Source organism: Podarcis liolepis (assembly GCF_965112155.1).
Source record: "Podarcis liolepis genome assembly, chromosome: 14".
NCBI lineage: Eukaryota > Metazoa > Chordata > Lepidosauria > Squamata > Lacertidae > Podarcis > Podarcis liolepis.
Genome location: NC_139569.1, coordinates 22,888,767 through 22,908,083, shown reverse-complemented (window position 1 = coordinate 22,908,083; position 19,317 = coordinate 22,888,767). Strand labels below are relative to the sequence as shown.

General features: G+C 45.5%; 1 protein-coding gene across 2 annotated transcripts; it reads right to left on the bottom strand.

Annotated features, from left to right (window-relative positions):
• Positions 1 to 1,526: 1,526 nt before the first annotated feature.
• C1QTNF8 (C1q and TNF related 8) lies at positions 1,527 to 13,922 on the bottom strand. 2 transcript variants are annotated; one of them, XM_083473875.1, is made up of 5 exons: positions 13,579 to 13,922; positions 8,386 to 8,727; positions 6,252 to 6,344; positions 4,663 to 4,900; positions 1,527 to 2,754 (listed from the first exon to the last, which is right to left on the bottom strand). In XM_083473875.1, the coding sequence occupies exons 3-5, from the start codon at positions 6,282 to 6,284 to the stop codon at positions 2,207 to 2,209; spliced, it is 819 nt and encodes a 272-aa protein (XP_083330001.1). In that variant the 5' UTR covers positions 6,285 to 6,344; positions 8,386 to 8,727; positions 13,579 to 13,922; the 3' UTR covers positions 1,527 to 2,206. The 2 variants fall into 2 exon arrangements, with proteins under 2 accessions (XP_083330001.1, XP_083330002.1); XM_083473876.1 differs by lacking the exon at positions 8,386 to 8,727.
• Positions 13,923 to 19,317: the final 5,395 nt, after the last annotated feature.

Below are 19,317 nucleotides of genomic sequence, written 5' to 3'. Positions count from 1 at the left end.
CAGAGCCTCTTCAGTTTTATCTGTGGACACTCTGGATTTACAAGGGCTGCTGGAAGCTCACTGATAAAAGAAGCACATTGGCAGCGCTGGGTGGTTGCTAGCTAGCAAAGCGTGCCTGGGCTTGTGTAGAAAACATCTATTGATGGGGGCTAAATGAAGTTGTCTCCAACTAAAGAGATAGCAGCCACATAATGGGAAGATGTGTAGCTGAGTGAGAGGGCAACTGCCTGTCAGCCCCAAATGCCTCCGTCTTTCTGGATGGGTCCCTCGTCCTCAGCCCCAGAGAATCCCTGCCAGTCAGTGCAGACTACAGTGGTACCTCGGGTTAAGTACTTAGTTTGACCTGGACGTCTATTCTTAACCTGAAACTGTTCTTAACCTGAAACACCACTAATGGGGCCTCCTGCTGCTGCAGCGCCACCGGAGCACGATTTCTGTTCTCATTCTGAAGCAAAGTTCTTAACCCGAGGTACTATTTCCGGGTTGGCGGGGTCTGTAACCTGAAGCATATGTAACCTGAAGCATATGTAACCCGAGGTACTACTGTATGCTAAGCTAGATGGCCCAAATGGGCTCTTCCAGATGTCCTTTTTATTGCACATTCATGCTGATTTGTGTTCATGATGCTATCAGGGCAGCCATATGCAATCCTGTTCTCAAAACCCTTTGCAGCTGAGAAAGGGTTTGGGCAGTCACACTGCTTCATTTCCACTTCATATCTCATAATTTCCTGATAAAATCCTGCAACAAATGTTCTGGTTTTTGTTTCATTCCACTTTTGTTGCACCGTAGCCCCTTCTGGACAGTAATTATGTGGAAGAATTGGGGAAGCACGAGAGAGCAAACTAAAGCAGAACAAACCCACTGCTAATGTGTCAAGAAAAGACCTGAAGTCGCCCACCCGATCCCTGTACCCTCAAGGAGCGTCCCAATAGCTCTACTGTTCCCTAAACTTCAGTCCAGTTGTTCCTGTGGCTTCCTTCATTGCAATTCCAAAGGAGCGCAGCAAATTTTGGGTGTGGTAGAAGTTGGGGAATCTTTTTTCCAGGCCAAGTCACATATTCCCTTGTGGGCAACCTTCCAGGCATTGTGTGCCTGCGGTGGACAGGGCCAGAGGCAAAAGTGAGAGGAACCATGGATGTGAATCTTACCTTTTATAAAGAAAAGGCTACCCTGCAGCCACACGACTGCCAGAGGTTTCTTCATACGCATCTCTCTCTGTCCTCCATGCGGACAAGCAAGAGGGGCAGGGGTCATGGACATATCCCAGCCAGGATAAGGCCTACAAGAAGGGAGTGGGATAGGACCAGTGTGTGGTGCAGCCTGAGGAGGACTGTGGGTAGGAGAGGGTGCCAAGGGCCAGGCAGAGAGGCCTAGAGGGCTGCATTCAGACCCCAAAACCTGAGGCTGTCCAGGCCTGTCACAGAAAGACCAGCGCCAGCCTCTTACCTCACCCATCTTCTGACTTTTCAGAAACCTTTCCAAAACACTTCTCTCACCTGAGTCAGTGAAGAAGTTCAGTCAGATGCTCACACATTGTTAATTTATTCTTAAGTGAACGTGCTTAAGCAAGCAGCCTAAACCCTAAAGTTCCCATCAATCATAATCTCATTAAGCACATCTTAAAGGGGGAGATCCTGCAAAACACAAACTCAAATGTCATTCCCCCCCCCCCACTGCATTTAAGGCCCAGAGATCCTGCCCCGGGTCTGCTAGGCCCCATCCGCATTATACATTTAAAGCAGTATCAAAGCACTTTAAACAGCCATGTCTTTCCCCAAAGAATCATGGGAAGTGTACTTTGTTAAAGTGGCTGAAAGGTGTTAGGAAACGCATATTCTTTTTTTAAATAAAAATTAAGTTTTTACATCAAGTATATAAAACAAACAGAACAATAACAACAACAAACAAGTGTGAGACAATCAAATTGATAAGTCTGGGTGCTGTAGCTAATGGAGGCGAATAGGGGTCTCCCAACAACCACAAACTGCACTTCCCAGGATTCCTTGGGAGAAGACATGGCTGTCTCAAGTGGTATGATACTGCTTTACGGTGCAGATGAGGCCCTGGTGGAAACAGCAATCCTCAAAGCACTTGTTCATGGGTTACACATTTCTCTTGGACCCCATGTAGGTAAGCAGTTCATGGACATGCCCCCTCAAGAGAACAGGTGGGACCACTTATCCTGTGTTAGACCTGGAGCCCATTACTCTACGGCCGGCTTAATCAAATGGCCGTTGAAGGTGATGTAGATGTCCGACTCCTCGCTGTAGATGCCGTTCTCCCTCTCCCGCTTGAACATCCGCACCCAAACCTCATCCCCTTCATGCAGGTCGAGCATGAGACTCTGGCTCTGCATAATACTCCGCTCGCTGGGCTGCGAGTAGAGAATGGCCACCTCGTTGTCGTTCTTCATGATGTGGAGATAGGTTTCCTTGTAGTTCCAGGTGTGGACATTGAGGTTGAAGAAGTAGATCCCCGGCACATAGCAGAAGAACTTCCCCGTGAACATGTTGAAGTGTTTATAGAGGTTGACAAACTCGGTGTCGAAAGTGACGTGCTGGTAGTAGTCAGAACTGTGGAGGGGTTTCCGCCGGCCCACAGAAAAGGCCACGTAATGTTGCTTGCAAGAGTTGCCTGGTAGCCCAATGTGGCCCTTTTGCCCTTTCTGTCCGCTATGACCACGAAGGCCTCGTTCACCCGCTTTGCCTTCCGGGCCAGAAATTCCTCGCTCTCCCATTTCACCTTTTTCACCTGAGGGCACAAGGAGAGGGCAGGTTGTGAAAGTGCTTATCTGCCATGTAGTTGTGGGCTGGAGGGTAGGGGTATCTGGCCAGGACAAAAGTTTGACTGCATTCCTGAATTGCAGGGTGATGAACTAAATGACCATTTGCATCCCTTCCAACTCTATGATTCTATGGAGGCCAGGCAAGAACATAAGAAGAGTCTGCTGGATCAGGCCAATAGCCCATCTAGTCCAACTTCCTGTTCTCAGAGTGGCCAACCAGATGCCTATGGGAAACCCACAAGCAGAGCCTGAGCACAAGATCACGTTCCCCTCCTGCACTTCTCAGCTACTAGTATTCAGAAGTGTTGCAGGCTTAGCCAAAGGAGGCAGAGTATAGCCATCATGGATAGGAGTCACGGATAACCTTCACCTCCATGAATTTGTCTAATCCTTTTTTAAAGCCATCCCAGATGGTGGCCACCACTGCCTCCTGCAGGAGTGGATTCCATAGTTTAACTGTGCGCTGAGTGAAGAAGTACCTTCTGAATCTTTTAACATCCAGGAGCCAGTTTGCAAAGCTAGAATTCAGTTTTGGCACATGTGAAGTAAGGGGCGATGCCAATAACGAATGGATTTTGAACAAGTGGTATTAAACATATCTATAGTTTACTTGAAGGACCACCTTTACCTGTATACATGCCCTCATGCTGATATTTGCTTCTGGGGTCCTTCTGGATGCCCACTGCTGAGATGGCTCAAGTTGGCATGCACAGACAGTAGATCTCTGCAGGCCTCGTAGTTGAGCTCTGCATATATCCCTCTTCAATGCTATCTTTTACTGAGATTGGGATCAGCCTGAGTGCTACAGAAAAGCTCCTTAAAATATTCTGGATCCAAGCCAGCATTACTACTATAGCTTGATAATTTCTCTTGCTCTTGGCTGTGTATCACTTTGTGAGGGCAAAGCCCTAAAAAGCAACTTAAGGAAAATAAAGGTAAAGGGAACCCTGACCATTAGGTCCAGTCGTGACCGACTCTGGGGTTGCGCGCTCTTCTCGCTCTATAGGCCGAGGGAGCTGGCGTTTGTCCGCAGACAGCTTCCAGGTCATGTGGCCAGCATGGCTAAGCCACTTTTGGTGAACCAGAGCAGCACACGGAAACGCCGTTTACCTTCCTGCCAAAGTGGTCCCTATTTATCTACTTGCATATGACGTGCTTTCGAACTGCTAGGTTGGCAGGAGCAGGGACTGAGCAACGGGAGCTCACCCCGTCATGGGGATTTGAACCGCCGACCTTCTGATCAGCAAGTCCTAGGCTCTGTGGTTTAACCCACAGTGCCACCCGCGTCCCATAAGGAAAATACTTTTAGGTAAATACATAAACGTTGTTCAGCTGGGAGACGGAATTAAGGGATGAAGGTAAAGGTAGCTAAGTCATGAGGACGGCCCCTACAGGAACGTCCATCCATCACCAGATTAGTCAGCACTGAATTGTTTGCAGCTGAATGTGTGAATTTGTTCCAGTGAAAAAAGAGTACATTTAAAATGAGGTTGAGTGCTTTTCCTTTCCAACTGGTCATTATGAGAACTCTGTAACTAAGAAACAGTGCCTGGGTTTGCTTTCTCCGCCTCCTCCCTCCAAAGCCTTTTTCCTTTTGTGCTGTGTCTTTTCAGTTATAAGACAGAGGGTAAGGACCGTCATCATTGACATTATTGACATTCATAAGCCTTTGGTGGGGAGGTGGGGATGTTGAAAAGCAGGGTTTTTTTAAAAAAAGTATGTTGCAAATCAATAAATAATCAATATCTATGGTTTCTGAATGCTATTCACACACACTAGCTTCATCGCTGGATGCTGCAGACATTGAGTGGTAAATGTGCCCACGTGAAGCAACTGTTGCAGGGAAGAAGGACTAACCTTGGACGGCTGCTTACCTTTCAAGATTGTGATGTTGATGGTGGGCTGGATCCTGGGCATGGCATAGACGGAGTCGCTGGTCATCCGAGTGTAGCGGGAAGCGGTGATGGAGCTGGGCTGCTCAGCTGGCCCGCAGCATCGCACACATGATGAAACCCTCCGGGCCTCTCTCTTTGGGAAGGCCTTTTCACCCAGTAGTCTTGTGGCATGCAGAGAAGAAGCCAGGAGCAGGAGAAGGGGCACCCTCATCTTGGACTAGCCAAATGAGAAGGAAGAAATGTTTTCCAGGGAGAGGGAAGGGACTCAGGGCCACCTAACTTACCCTTGCATTGCAGGTGTCTTGCTAGGGACCCCACCAACAACAACAACTAGTGGTGGTGGTGGTTTTTTCCTGGCTGTCTTCTGAATTTATGGCTAATTTTAATTTTTTTATGTTGTGCTCCTTTGGCAGCCTTTTTGTATCTCCATTGTCTGCTGCTTAAAAACTGCGGGGTTATTTTGGTTGCCCTTTTCTGAAGCTTTTCCAGCTCAACAAAAAACTGTTGCTTTAATTTAGTGCTTTTTTTCTAAAAAAAATGTTCAGGGGTACTCAAGAAAATCACCATTTTATAGTTCAAATTGGGGGGAAATAAACACAGTAAATGGACAAAAGTACAAAGATTCACAAAATGTTTAGGGTCATGCGTATCCCCAGAAAAAAAGCACAGCTTTAACTTATTTTCTTCCACAACACGCCTGATCCTTTTTCAGCTCAGGACTCTCTTTTTTCTTTTTTTTTAAGGTTTTCTGACGCCTTTGCTTCGCATGCAGCTGAAGAAGATCGGTAGGAAAAGAGAAAATGCATCAAATCTATTATTAACTATTTTGCCAGAGAAACATCCACCCCACAGTCTCATTTATCTGCTGTAGCTACCTGTATATAAAATGATGGATGAGTGCAGTGGGCCTGCGGTGTCTGAACATGGCAAAAACCGATCAAAGCCCTATTTGCTCACCATGACAGGTGCTTCAACGATGCAGGGTAGTAAAAAGAGTGATGGGTGAAAGGAAGCATCCTGGGGTCTGAGACACATATTTTGGCTTATTAGGTTGTTGTGGAAAATAAAGACACCTTCTATTAGTCCCGAAGTCACTGTGTTTAGTTTCCCCCACTTCCTCCTGAACAGCAAAGATTTGAAGGATCACCTGCTAAACATGGGACATTAGCAGGAATGCACTAGACACCTGTAGTCAAAGATTTGGCTTGTGAGTTCAAATCATTATGTGGAATTATATGTGGAGACTGGTCCATGGGGCCACTGCCCCACCAGTCTCAGCCTGTCTTCAACCAGTCCCCATCTGCCTGTTTTCTTACCCTTTTTGGGAGGGTCAATTGATGTTTGATATTGTTTCTTTCCTTGAGAAAGCAGGCCTTGCATCTGTTGAGGTTTAATTTTTGAGCTTCTGGAGCTCAAGGACATCACACCATGCTCACACCATACCCAAACAAACATTGCTTAGTACAGATAACATCTCAGCTTACTGTGCTTCTCAGTGTCCCCGTTATATGCAGATACAAATCCTTCAGAAGTGAAGTGATCTTCATTTTTACTTGCCATGAACTCACCCAGTTTAAGCTTGTCGTTTTCCCCTGTAGCATTACTAACGATCCAAAAGCTTGGCTGTCCTTGCAGTTTTATGAGAGGGTGTCCTAGAGAAACTGAGAAAAAATCATCAATTCATATTGGGAGCCTGTTAAGTCCCCCATTCAAATTTCACCTCCAGTAGAAAAAGAAGAGTTTGGATTTGATATCCTGGTTTATCACTACCCGAAGGAGTCTCAAAGCGGCTAACATTCTCCTTTCCCTTCCTCCCCCACAACAAACACTCTGTGAGGTGAGTGGAGCTAAGAGACTTCAAAGAAGTGTGACTGGCCCGAGGTCACCCAGCAGCTGCATGTGGAGGAGCAGGGAAGTGAACCCAGTTCAGATTACGAGTCTACCGCTCCTAACCACTACACCACACTGGCTCTCCAGGTGACCTTGAACCAAGAGTCACCAACATGGCACACTGGCACCCCGATTTCTTTTCTGGCACCCATGTTTGAGCAAAACTCACACACTGACTTCCTGCTTGAGGGTGGCTACCTTTTTCTTTCTTGAAAAGTACATAGAGGAGGAAGTTGGGAAAGTGGTCCTCTTTCCATGTCTCAGATAAATTATAGTGGAAGTTATAAGAGCTGTGTGGCCCCCATGGCACTTGCTCAAAAATCCGAAAGGTTGGTACCCCTTCCCCCCCCCCCCCCCCCGCTATCTTAAAAAAGCCACCCTTTTTTCAGACTCTGCTTCCCGATCTGAAATAAGGAAATAAGAATACTGCACACATGCCCCACAATATTTCATAGCTGAATATAGGGACATAATTGCGACTTCATACTTTTGGGTACTTTTTTCCTATGGAAGTCCAAGCAAGGCATTGTGGCTGATGTGTTGCTACCATCGGAAAGAGAAGCCCCAAATGTCCTCTTCTCTGTTGTATTTAGTAACGAGAGTACTTGACAGGACGTCTTTCCATTATGAGTTTTCTCACCTCCATCTCTTTTCATTGGTCTGCTACGTTCAGGGATGGGGAAACTCAGAGTGCAATGGCATCACATCCAAGATCTTAGGGTACTATTATTATTATTATTATTATTATTATTATTATTATTATTATTATTAAAATTTGTATACTGCCCTTCATCCACAGATCTCAGGGTGGTTCACAAGAGAAAAATATAATACAAAAGCACAACATACATGAAAAAAACAAAAGCAAAAAACTCAAACCCATAATATTGAGAAAGAGCGAGGGTCTGACTTGTTACAAGGCAGCTTACTATGGCAAAAACTGGGGCACCTTTAGGCACCTGATCCAGCAAATGAATCCTAAGGTCTCTCTCCCCTTGGCACAAGAAAGAGTCAAAGAAAGGCTTGGAGATGGAGTTAAAGAGCTAAGCTGATGGCCAGGGGCCGTTCTGCTTTCGAAAAGGCAAGACCGAGATTACATTTCTCTGGGAGTATTCAACGCTGGTCATGTTATTGAGAAGAAATCCTTATCTTTGAAGTGGAGGAAAAGGGAAACAGACCAATTGCTGGCTCGAAGATTATGGGAGCTTTTTCATTGCAAAGTCAGGAAACACAGTGGGGTTGTTCTAAAATCAATAGTGGTGTTAATTTGAAACTGGCAAGTACTTCTCTTTTGTCATAGTGACTCCTGTTCTTAGGAACAAAGTACCGTATTTTTCGCTCTATAACACGCACCCGACCATAACATGCACGTAGTTTTTAGAGGAGGAAAATCCGTAGGCATGCCACCCGTAGGCATTCCCTCCATAACACGCACAGACATTTACCCTTACTTTCTAGGAGGAAAAAAGTGAGTGTTATGGTGCAAAAAATACGGTACCTAATCCACTTTATGCCAAGTCAGGCCACTGGTCCAACTTGCTCAGGATTTCCTACACTGACTGGCAACAGCTCTCCAGGGTTTCTGGCAAGGGAATACACTTCAACAGTCCCAATTTTCCCAGGAAAGCTCCAGAATGTCTAAAGCCATCATGGCTTCTGTTTTGACCCCAGGGGCGCCCAATTTCTCCCGGCCAGTGGACAGGGGCATCAGTGGCATTGGTAAGGAGACATGAGGGCTCTTCCCCTTTCCCCCCAACATAGTGCCCTTCCAGGACCTTCTGAACTGCAACGCCCATCGGCCACCCAGGTTACCTTGCTGTGGTATGGGAGATCTGAAGGTTCTTCCTTAGGACTGATGGGGAGGAAGTGACATCACCGCCACCCCTCCAGAGGAAACAGAGCTGTCTCCTTCACTCCGTCTTTCTCTTGGCTTCAGAGCTTCCCGTGGACTGGGGTCGCTTTCCTCTGTGCGTTTGGGCAGACAGCAGGGGCTGGCATTGGTTCTCTAGCACCGTGTTGTTGGAGTCACGAAAAGGGATGGAGATTTCAGCAAGGAAGCTTTGACTTCAGAAAAGAAGTGCAGCAACAACAATGGTCAAAGTGTTTACAGTGTTTTCTGCTGCTTCTGGGAACATCCTGCTGATATAAGACCCTCTGCCGCCAAATGTTTTTGAGACATTTTGATAGTGTTAGTAGCCAAAACAAGTGGTGGTTCAAGGATTTTTGGGAACTGGTGGCTGCAGCTGCCCATTTTTATTACACACAAACAAACAAACAAACACACACACACACCATGCAACTATTAAGCTCACTTTTCACCTTCCCAACTGTATTTCTTCATGCTAAGCTAGGGTCATAATGAGACACTAGAAATCCTCCCGAAGGGGCTGTATAAGGACAGCCTGGTATTTTAAGGTATATATAGGAAGGCATGGAAAAAGAGGGTATAGAAATGGAAAAGGCACAGATTTCCTGCATTATTGTGACATACATTGTAATGTATAATTATCTTTCTTTATTAGTCGCATTTTTGCACTCAGGTGTCTCAAAGTGATTTACACAATAAAAACAGAAACAGCAGTTCTATACATGCAATGAATGGCCAGGTTTTGTCTGAGGGCCAAATTAAGATGTGGCATTAAGCATGCAAAATACTAATAATTAATAATAGTCATAATAGTAGTATGTATTATGATTACTTTCTTATTAATCGCCTTCCACAATGCATCTCAAGGTGATGTACAATAAAAATGATAAAAAGAACACAAAAAACAACAGAAATGTGTGTGTGTTGCCCTTACATCCCTGCTCTTTCTCCATGCGGCTCAAGGTAGAAGACATGATTTCCTCCTCTTCATTTAATCCCCACAACACCCCTGTGAGGTAGGTTTGGCTGAGAGGCAGCAACTGGCCCAAGGTCACCCAGTGAGCTACATGGCCGAGGAGGGATTTGAACCCTGGTCTCTCAAATCCTGGTCTGACACTCTAATGCCAACTAATACACCACACTGACTTAGATTAGATAGATAGATAGATAGATAGATAGATAGATAGATAGATAGATAGATGATAGACAGACAGACAGACAGACAGACACTTAGACAGACAGACAGGTACCAAAGGATGCCCATGATAGAGACCCATTCATCCAGCTAGGAAAGCTTATCAGAACAGAATTAGTAGCAGTAGTAGCACCCTGCCCCAGCCACTCTTCAGTTGTTTCCTGAAAATGCAGACAGTGGGTGCCTGTTGCATCTCCACAGAACAGGGGCAGCCACACTGGAAAGCCTGTTTGCGTGAGTTCACAAAGGCTCCAGGGGGCTGCAGACCCATTTTGCCCCGTGAACAGACCCCCTTCATAAATATGGTTGCCAGCTGACCAAAATCAGCAGGTGAATCTTAGCATGGCAAGAAAATGAGCATTTTCCCCTGCTAAATGTTTGTTATGCATATCTGTTCTATTCTCTGCTGAGGCAACAGTGTGAACATCCAGAAAGGAAATATTTCCCCTTCTGAAGATAATGTAAGTTTCCTTCATCATCAGGCAAGGGATCCTGCACTGTCAACAGTCATAGCACAAGTAGATATCTTCTCCTTGGGGAAAGCTTTGCCTGTTGAATTTCTGCCTGCCGTGCAGCTGTTAATAGCACAGGAGCCCTACCAGAAGGCAGGGTGGCAACCCTAGTGGGCTGTCTTGGGCTGAAACGGAGAGCTGAATCATCATCTCAACACATTAAGTTTTTTTAAAAAATTGCCGTTGAGTCAGAAGCAGAGCTCTTTCCATTACAGTTATGTTCCTGGCAAAGGGGAAACCTGGGTTTCATACCGTTTCCAGCCAAAAGTATTGGCTAGCAATGATCCCTCACTTTTTGTTCTTTTCCTAGTAGGGGAAAGTGGATGCAAAGTCAGGTTTAATAATTTGATGCAAAGTCAGATTTAATAATTTGATGCAAAGTCAGATTTAATAATTTGATGCAAAGTCAGATTTGTTTTAATTTTCCTCGAATGTCTGCAAAGTTGCATATATTAGAGGAACGTGTGCATAAGAATGCATACATTTGTGAAAATAGCATATTGTTACAGAAGTTGGGTGCCACCCCCACTCTCTGCCGAGCAGTAGCAAGGTTCCAGGGGGTTCCATCCAGGCGCTCACTCATAGCTTTAAGAAATATGGTTTATTCGCCTATTTACACCTTCAGTCTGCATGGAGGGAGTCCAGCTCTTACAGATTGGTCATTTCCAGCAGACCTTGTCCCCTACAGCAGTGCAGCACTGGAGGCAAAGGCATCTCTCCCAGCCAGCCTTCAGCCTGCCCACCCAAGATGGATCTCTGTCTGTCCTCTCCCTTCTTCTTCCCAGCACCCTTTGCTCTAATGCATCTCTTTTCCTGACACCTCAAACACACACCACATCACCATGGCAACCTTTGTCCGCCCAGGCCCAAGAATTCCTTTCCAGTGGGCCATCAACACCTTTTGTCATGTTAATGCCTCTATCACAAGTGAGGCCCTGGCTTGGAAAGGAAGCTTAGCCTGTATTTTTCCACTGGCTTCCAATCTTCCCTTCTATACTCCAAATAATAAAAATCCTATCATTTATTAACTTCTAGAGTTTAAGCGGGGTCGCCCCCCCCCCCAAATCTATAACAATTTTTTTTAATGCATTGTGTTTGGACAAATGTCCTGGAAAAAATGTATTAGGCAAATTACCGTATTTTTTGCTCCATAAGACACACTTTTTTCCTCCTAAGAAGGGGAAATGTCTGTGCATCTTATGGAGTGAATGTGTGGTCAGTCGCTGGCTCCCTTTCCAGCCCTGGCCCCTATAAAAACAGAATTTTTCCCCTCAAAAAATGGGGGCTCTTCCCCTTTGCAAAAGAAGCTGCACAACTGTGAGCTGATCCCCTCAAAACAGGGCTTTCCCCCTTTCCTCCTCTAAAAACTAGGTGAGTCTTATGGTCAGGTGCGTCTTATGGAGCGAAAAATATTTCCTACAATGCAGACAATGCTTAAGGAACACACACACAAATGCAGAGAACTGAACTGGAAAAGGGAGGCTGGGAAAAAAATTGGAAAAAGGAGAAAGTGAGAAACTGAAATTGATAGATTCCTCCACCTCTCCCCATTGGCAAGGACAAGGTACTCTGCATGTCCTCAGAGTGTTTTTCATGTTCGCATCATGATACTCCTTCTTTTGGCCCTACAGCATAAAGTAGGGTTGCCATACGTCCGGAATTTCCCGAACATATCTGGAATAATGCAGTCGGCAGCAGTGTCCTGGCAGAAACTGTCAAAATGTCCAGGAAAATCCGAACAATGCCGTTTTTCCCGAATTTCCATTTTAAAAAATAGCTCCAAAAGCTCAGCAACTTTTCCCTCTGGATTTTCACTGCTTGGAATCAGGCAACCCTATAGCAGAAAGCCATGCATCTAGGACTAGAGGGGACAGGACATTATGGTACTCTTGGGTAAAAGAGCTTTCCCTCCTTCTACCAAAGTGCTATACTACTCTGATATCTGCAACAACAGGTCAGTGCTCCTGGCTCAGAGGGTGAGGGTGGCACTTGTGGAATCCTTGCCAACAGCAGTTAAGAAGAATTCAGCAGAGAGCCTCCTCTCCCCTCCCTGCCCAGGGCTGCTCTTTTCGTGTGACTGCATTAGCATGGCATTGATCGTGAAAGTCGATATCACCACCCGGTGCAAGGGAGGCTTGCTGTGACGAGAGCCGCAGACAGACGCAACAGGAACCCGGCACCAGTCTATGCAGCTTTGATGTAATGAGGCAGGAAACCAATTCCATCAATGGTTGCTCAGCTGATCCAGACAGGCTTTCTGCTGCACGGCAGAGGGTGGGGAAAACCCGGCAGACTTCGCCCTACCTATCTAGGATGCAACCGTCCCAAATCCTTCTTGATCCAATCTTGTCTTTGTCAAAGTGGCTGATGTAGTATATAGGGATCAGCAAGAAGAGGCCCCAGGGTGGAATTTGCCTTCTTCCTTCACCTCCCACCCCCGTTCATGTCAGGAGTAGGGATGGGGGAAGACATTCAGTACAGTTCACATTTAAAGGCAAACCTACATAATTTGCACTCTCCCAAACGAAATGTGAATTGAAACTCAACCATGCTTCAGAATTCACACTTCTCTCAATTTTGCAGCGCAGTTCTTCAGCCAAGCAATGTGTGCAAAAATGCACATATCGGGGGAAATTGAAAAGAAAAATTGTGATATTAGGGGGTTTCATTTCATGTCTTGAAAACATGCTTAACTATTCCATATAGAAAGGAAAATATTATACCAATGTAATCTTCCATGAATAAATCACCTGGATTATATGCCCATTTTTGCACCTCTGTCCAGATCAATCCAGGAAAGACATCACCACTGCCACAATTACCCCACTGACAAGTCACAGGGATGAACAAATCTGTTCATTTCAGCTTCTCTTGGTTTCTCATTTTTCCAATCTTAAATTCAGTCCCCCCCCCCTTTCCACAGCAGTTTGAAAAAACTCTCATGAAAATTCGTCGGCATTTGAGTGCATATTTTTCCTTAAAATACACATTTTTTCTATCCATTTTTGACCAAGGCACACTTTGTTGCAGGCAACACCCCCTACTATAACGCATTTTTGTATGTTATTTTCACCAATATATGCATTTTTAGGCACGCTTTCCTCTAATATATGCATGGCTGTACACATTGTTTGATTGGACCACTACATCACAAAATTTGGATAAAAGTGCATTTCAAAGAATTATATCTTGGTTCGCATATTGGTTCAAGAAGTATGAATTAGCTAGTTTCTCATTGAATTGGGAACAGAGTCAAATTTCTCCCCCGATCCTAGTAACAGATCAATTTCTCCCCCAATCTGTTGTAACACTTCAAACTCAAAACCTGAGCAACCAAACTGGTGACCTTCTCGGTTTGCCACCCCTATGAATTCCTTGGCATAAGCTTTCATTCTGTTGCATATCACTACTTCAGGTGTCACACAACTTACCTTTGTGACTCAAAAACTCCTTTCTCCTCAGCTTCCTAGCTGCCCTTTGCTCAGCCTGGAGATCTGAGTGCTCCCTTGTTCATTCAGGGATCAGACTTGTGGTTTCTCCCGCCGTTAGAAGCTCCCTTCCTGGTATCCAAACGAAACACTGGGTAGCAAGCCAACTCCTTATGAAACTCTGTGGCCTCACATGGCCAGCGGCTCTCAGGAAGATTTTCTTGGAGTTGCTTGCACACACATCCAATACGATGTTGTGGGTTCAGCTTCTGCATCTTCAGGTTAAAAGAGGAGGCTGAAAACTTAACCAGACCAACGTCTTCTGCATCCAAATGGACAAGGGGGAGACACGTGGAATTCATTTTCCTTTGAGAACTAGAATCACTTAGAAGGCCACTTTTCCTCCCAAAAGAATTTATTAATGTGATCGACAGATGTTCTCGGCTTTGGCAAGGGAGTGAACTTTCCAACCATGCAACGTGCTTTGGAGTCTCGGATCAGCACTGAGCTGAGAATATACATTCTATGAACTTTAAGTGTAGGATTCAGGTCAGCTGTAGCCTTTTGCCCCAAGAAGACATCGCTTGCTTTCTCTTGCTCTTCCTTCAGAGCTCCTCCTACAAACCATCTATTCCATGAAGCCTATAGCTTTACCTCTGTTCCTTACGCAGCATGCTTCTGAATTTCTGTTGCTGGAAACCACAGAAAGGGAGAGTGCTGTTGGACTCAGGTCTTGCTTGCAGATTTCCCATAGGTCTCTAACTGGCCATGGTGCAACAGGATGCTGGACTAGATGGGCCACTGGACTTTTCCAATAGGCTCTTCTTATGTCCTTATTGTTGTAGAGCAGTGGTTCCCAACTGGTTGTCTGTGCACCCAGAGGGGTCCACATAACCCACCCAGGGGGTCTGCAGCACCATTCACATAACAAAAACTACCATAGGGATATTAGAATTTTCAAGGGGGGGGGGCCGTGACTTCACTTTTGAAAAACTAGGGACCCCACAGTACTTTTGTAAGTGGGAACCACTGCTGTAGAGCATATGCTTTGAATGCCGAAGGTCCCATGCTCAATCCTTAACACTTCCAGTTTAAAAACAAGGATCTCAAGCATCAGGATTCCTTGAGAAACATCTGCCAGTTGCATAGGATACTGGTGTAGGTCACTTCCAGTTGACCTGTTTACTGCACATTCAACCTGATTTGTCTGCAAGGAGGTTGTGTGTTGTCAAATCAGGCTATTGTTACCCTACCCTGGCTAATGCATTTTGCTGTCACTTTCCTTACAGCAATAAGTTGGAGGGGAGGGGGGAGGGTTCTTGTGCAAAAGCACTGAATATGCTTTAGCGGCACAACCTGAATTTTCTGGGAGGTGATTGAATCCCACGCACAAAATAACAAGAACCTGAAACCAGCCCATGATGAACCAATCAATGGTCTAAGGCATGGGTAGGCAAACTAAGGCGCAGGGGCCAGATCTGGCCCAATCGCCTTCTAAATCTGGCCCGCGGACAGTCCGGGAATCAGCGTGTTTGTACATGAGTAGAATGTGTGCTTTTATTTAAAATGCATCTCTGCATTTTTTGTGGGGCCTGCCTGGTGTTTTTACATGAGTATAATGTGTGCTTTTATTTAAAATGCATCTCTGGGTTATTTGTGGGGCATAGGAATTCATTCATTCCCCGCTCCCCAAAAAAATATAGTCTGGGCCCCCACAAGGTCTGAGGGAAGTGGACCAGCCCTCTGCTGAAAAAGTTTGCTGACCCCTGGTCTAAGGATATCAAAAAGAGCCCACTGCATCAGACTGCAAACTCGTATGGCCTAGGATTCTGTTCTCAAAGTGGATAACCTCTGGGGAACAACAGCCCATGTATGATTCCCGGCAACTGATATTCAGAGACTTACTGCTTCTGACTGTGCAGAGAGAGCATAGCCATCATGATTAGTAGTCATTAGTAGCTGCCTCCTGCATGAATTTGTCCAATTCTCTTTTGAAGCCATCCAAGTTGGTGGCAATAACTACTTCCTGGGGGAGTGAGTTTAACTATGTTTAACTATGCACTGCATGAATAAGTCCTTTCTTTTGTCTGTCCCGAATCTTTCAGCATTCAGCTTCATTCGATGCCCATGAATTCCATTGTTATGAAAGAAGGAGAAGAACTTTCCTTTCTCCACTTATGTCGTGCATAATTTTTAAACACTTTTATCATTTCTCGTCTAATTTGTCCTTTCTCAATAAAAAGAAATAGATTTATATCTTCACACAAAGACTAAGAATACATAACTGCATTTGCTCACATTTATAACATCTGCGTCTTCCTCTGCTCTCCTTCCTCTGTTGTCCCCTCCCCTGGCAAAATTTTGTGTGAATTAATTTTTTAATGCGTAGTACAATTTATGAGTTTGCACCCATCAGGCCAAAAATCAGCAAAGTCATAACAAAGTCATGTTTTGGTATGCCAGCTCGATTCAAAATGCTGCCCACCATCCAAATATCAATGAAGATGTCCATCCCCTCCTTAGAAACCCTGGTGCCAAACCTTTGTGATATCTCCAAAGGTGGAGATGCCAAAGTCATGCCAACGTCACTTTTCAGTCTGCCATCGTGATTCAAAATGGTGGTCGGCTTCCAAGCATCAACAATCACTGCTCCCTCCAGCTTGGGAACCATTGTACTGAACTTAGCAATGACATCTAAAGAGGTGGCCAAACCTATGGAGAACAGATGGACAGACAGACCACTTTCCAACATATATAGCAGATGAAGAACATCCAGCTTTGTTTCGTACAGAGCAGCTCAAAACCCAAAACAGAACTTGAAATGGAGAGAGCACAGAGTGATTCAGAAGCACACTGAAAAGGGCAAATCTTGGGGTCTGGGTGAAACTGGATTCTTATAATGCCATATTTCAAATAATGCCATATTTCAAACAGTGAAAATCCAGACAAAAAAGTTGTTGAGGTTTTTTGTTGTTGTTTTTTGCAAAATTGCTAGTTTTGGGGAAAATTCAGCAAAAATGGCACTGCCAACATGGGTTGCCATGCATCTGGATTTTCCAGTACATTTTCCCAATTTCCACCCAAACAATGCTGCCAGCTGCAGTGTTCCAGATATGCCTGGGAAAATCTGGATGTATGGCAACCCTATTCTAACTGCCAGAATATTCGGGTCTCACCTCCTCCCTCTCTACTGTTCCCATTCCTTTTCAACTTTGGAAGTCTAGTTCTGCTATCTGGAGCTTTTCATAGCACTTTTTAATAGAAACAGCAGGCGGGCTTACACAGTATCATGGCTACAGTGACAATTACAAGATGAGCACAATCAAGTTGAAATAGAGAGAGGCTATTTTGGGGGAGATCGTGGAGCTTTGCCATCTATTTTTTAGAGAGTGGAAAACGGAGCACTCTCTGACAGGAGAGAAATTGAGGAGGATTTGCAACGTCCAGTCTCCAGCAGCAAGAGAACAACCGTAATTTGGTGCATGCCTCCTCCATTCTTCTTCTGATTCATCTCCTCCTGCTGCCGCTACGATGTACAAGCAAATTGATCCATGCACCACATTGAGAAGTTTGCTGTGAACTTTGGAACAAAGAAATGCAGGCAGCAGAGCAATGGAAAGGCCATCCACAGGAAGTGATCTACAACACCATCTTGGTACCGGGCACTTTGCAAACAAGTTCCACAGACAACCAGGAACATCAAGGGAATGGAGCAATTCCCCTATGAGAAAAGGCTTCAGCCTTTGGGGCCTCTTCACTTAGAAAAAAGGTGAGTGGTAGCAGTCACTAGGCCCTTGACCACCTTTGAAAACCTTCCCCTGACAGCAGAGGTACACAGTAAAGGGATAGTATCCACAATATACAAAATACTGCTTCAAAATCCCACAAATGCCCTTGACGTGATCAAAGAACAATGGGAGAACAACATAGGCTATGAAATTAACCTAACCCAGTGGACTAGAATGTGGTCTAAACCTCCCTGTGATGGCCTGGGAATCCGATTCAGAGGCTGAACTGGAGGAATCCCAGCATGCACAGGAGTCCCCGCCTCCAGGGCCGGCTGAGCTGGGGCAGGGGCTTGAATCTGAAGGGCCCTCACCTGTGCCGGATCCTCAGCAGCAAACACCAGATGCATCCACTCTGGCTCCGGAGGTGATTGAGGACCCATTGCCTGCAGGTGCGCCTCTCCCAGCCCTGTCAGGGGAAGGTGAAGCTGCCCCTGGGTCCAGTAACCCTCCAGCCTCTCCTGAGCTGCAGAGGCTCAGGGTAGAGAGGCGGAGGGAACTGGGTTCTCTCAGGAGGAGTGCTCACCTTAAGGCCAGGAGGGGCGGGTCACCTGTGGGCCGGGACTGCCCCTGGCCTCAGAAGAGATAAAGGCCAGTCAGCCCAGTCCCAGGTTGTGGGAGCAACGTCGTTGGAAACCTGCTTCTGCCAGCACCCAGACCTGTTCTCCCGGAGTTCCCGACCACGCCCGGCTTCTTGCTTTGGACCCTGCTTCGCCCTTTGTGGACTGTCTCCAGACCCTTGCCCAAGACCGGACTCTGACCACGCCTCACGGTAATCTCCCCCCAGAACCAGCACACTCCCTTTAAGTCCGTATCAGCCAAAAGAAGGGACCTCACTCTGAAACTCACCTACAGGTGGCACTTAACACCACAGAAACTAGAATCATAGAATCATAGAGTTGGAAGAGACCACAAGGGCCATCGAGTCCAACCCCCTGCCAAGCAGGAAACACCATCAGAGCACTCCTGACATATGGTTGTCAAGCCTCTGCTTAAAGACCTCCAGAGAAGGAGACTCCACCACACTCCTTGGCAGCAAATTCCACTGTCGAACAGCTCTTACTGTCAGGAAGTTCTTCCTAATGTTTAGGTGGAATCTTCTTTCTTGTAGTTTGGATCCATTGCTCCATGTCTGCTTCTCTGGAGCAGCAGAAAACAACCTTTCTCCCTCCTCTATGTGACATCCTTTTATATATTTGAACATGGCTATCATATCACCCCTTAACCTCCTCTTCTCCAGGCTAAACATGCCCAGCTCCCTTAGCTGTTCCTCATAAGGCATCGTTTCCAGGCCTTTGAACATTTTGGTTGCCCTCCTCTGGACACGTTCCAGTTTGTCAGTGTCCTTCTTGAACTGTGGTGCCCAGAACTGGACACCGTACTCCAGGTGAGGTCTGACCAGAGCAGAATACAGTGGCACTATTACTTCCCTTGATCTAGATGCTATACTCCTATTGATGCAGCCCAGAATTGCATTGGCTTTTTTAGCTGCTGCGTCACACTGTTGGCTCATGTCAAGTTTGTGGTCAACCAAGACTCCTAGATCCTTTTCACATGTACTGCTCTCAAGCCAGGTGTCACCCATCTTGTATTTGTGCCTCTCATTTTTTTTGCCCAAGTGCAATACTTTACATTTCAGGTGTTTTGCAGTATAGCCCTGCTCGGCACAAGTCGGAAGGGGTCAGGGGATATTCAATTCAGCTCATATTTAAAGCCAAATCTATCAAATTTGCACTTTCTGAAACAATCTGCAAACTGACGTTATCCTTTGAAACTTTCCCTGATCCTAATTTTGCTATGCAGTTCACCAACCAAACATTTACCAAAAAAAAAATTGTATATTAAGGGAAATTGTGCATAAAAAGAATATATTGGTGAAAATGGCAGACAAAAATGCATTGTATTAGAGGAAATTGAAAAAATGTGTACATGAATCAAAACTGCATAGTTAAATGTG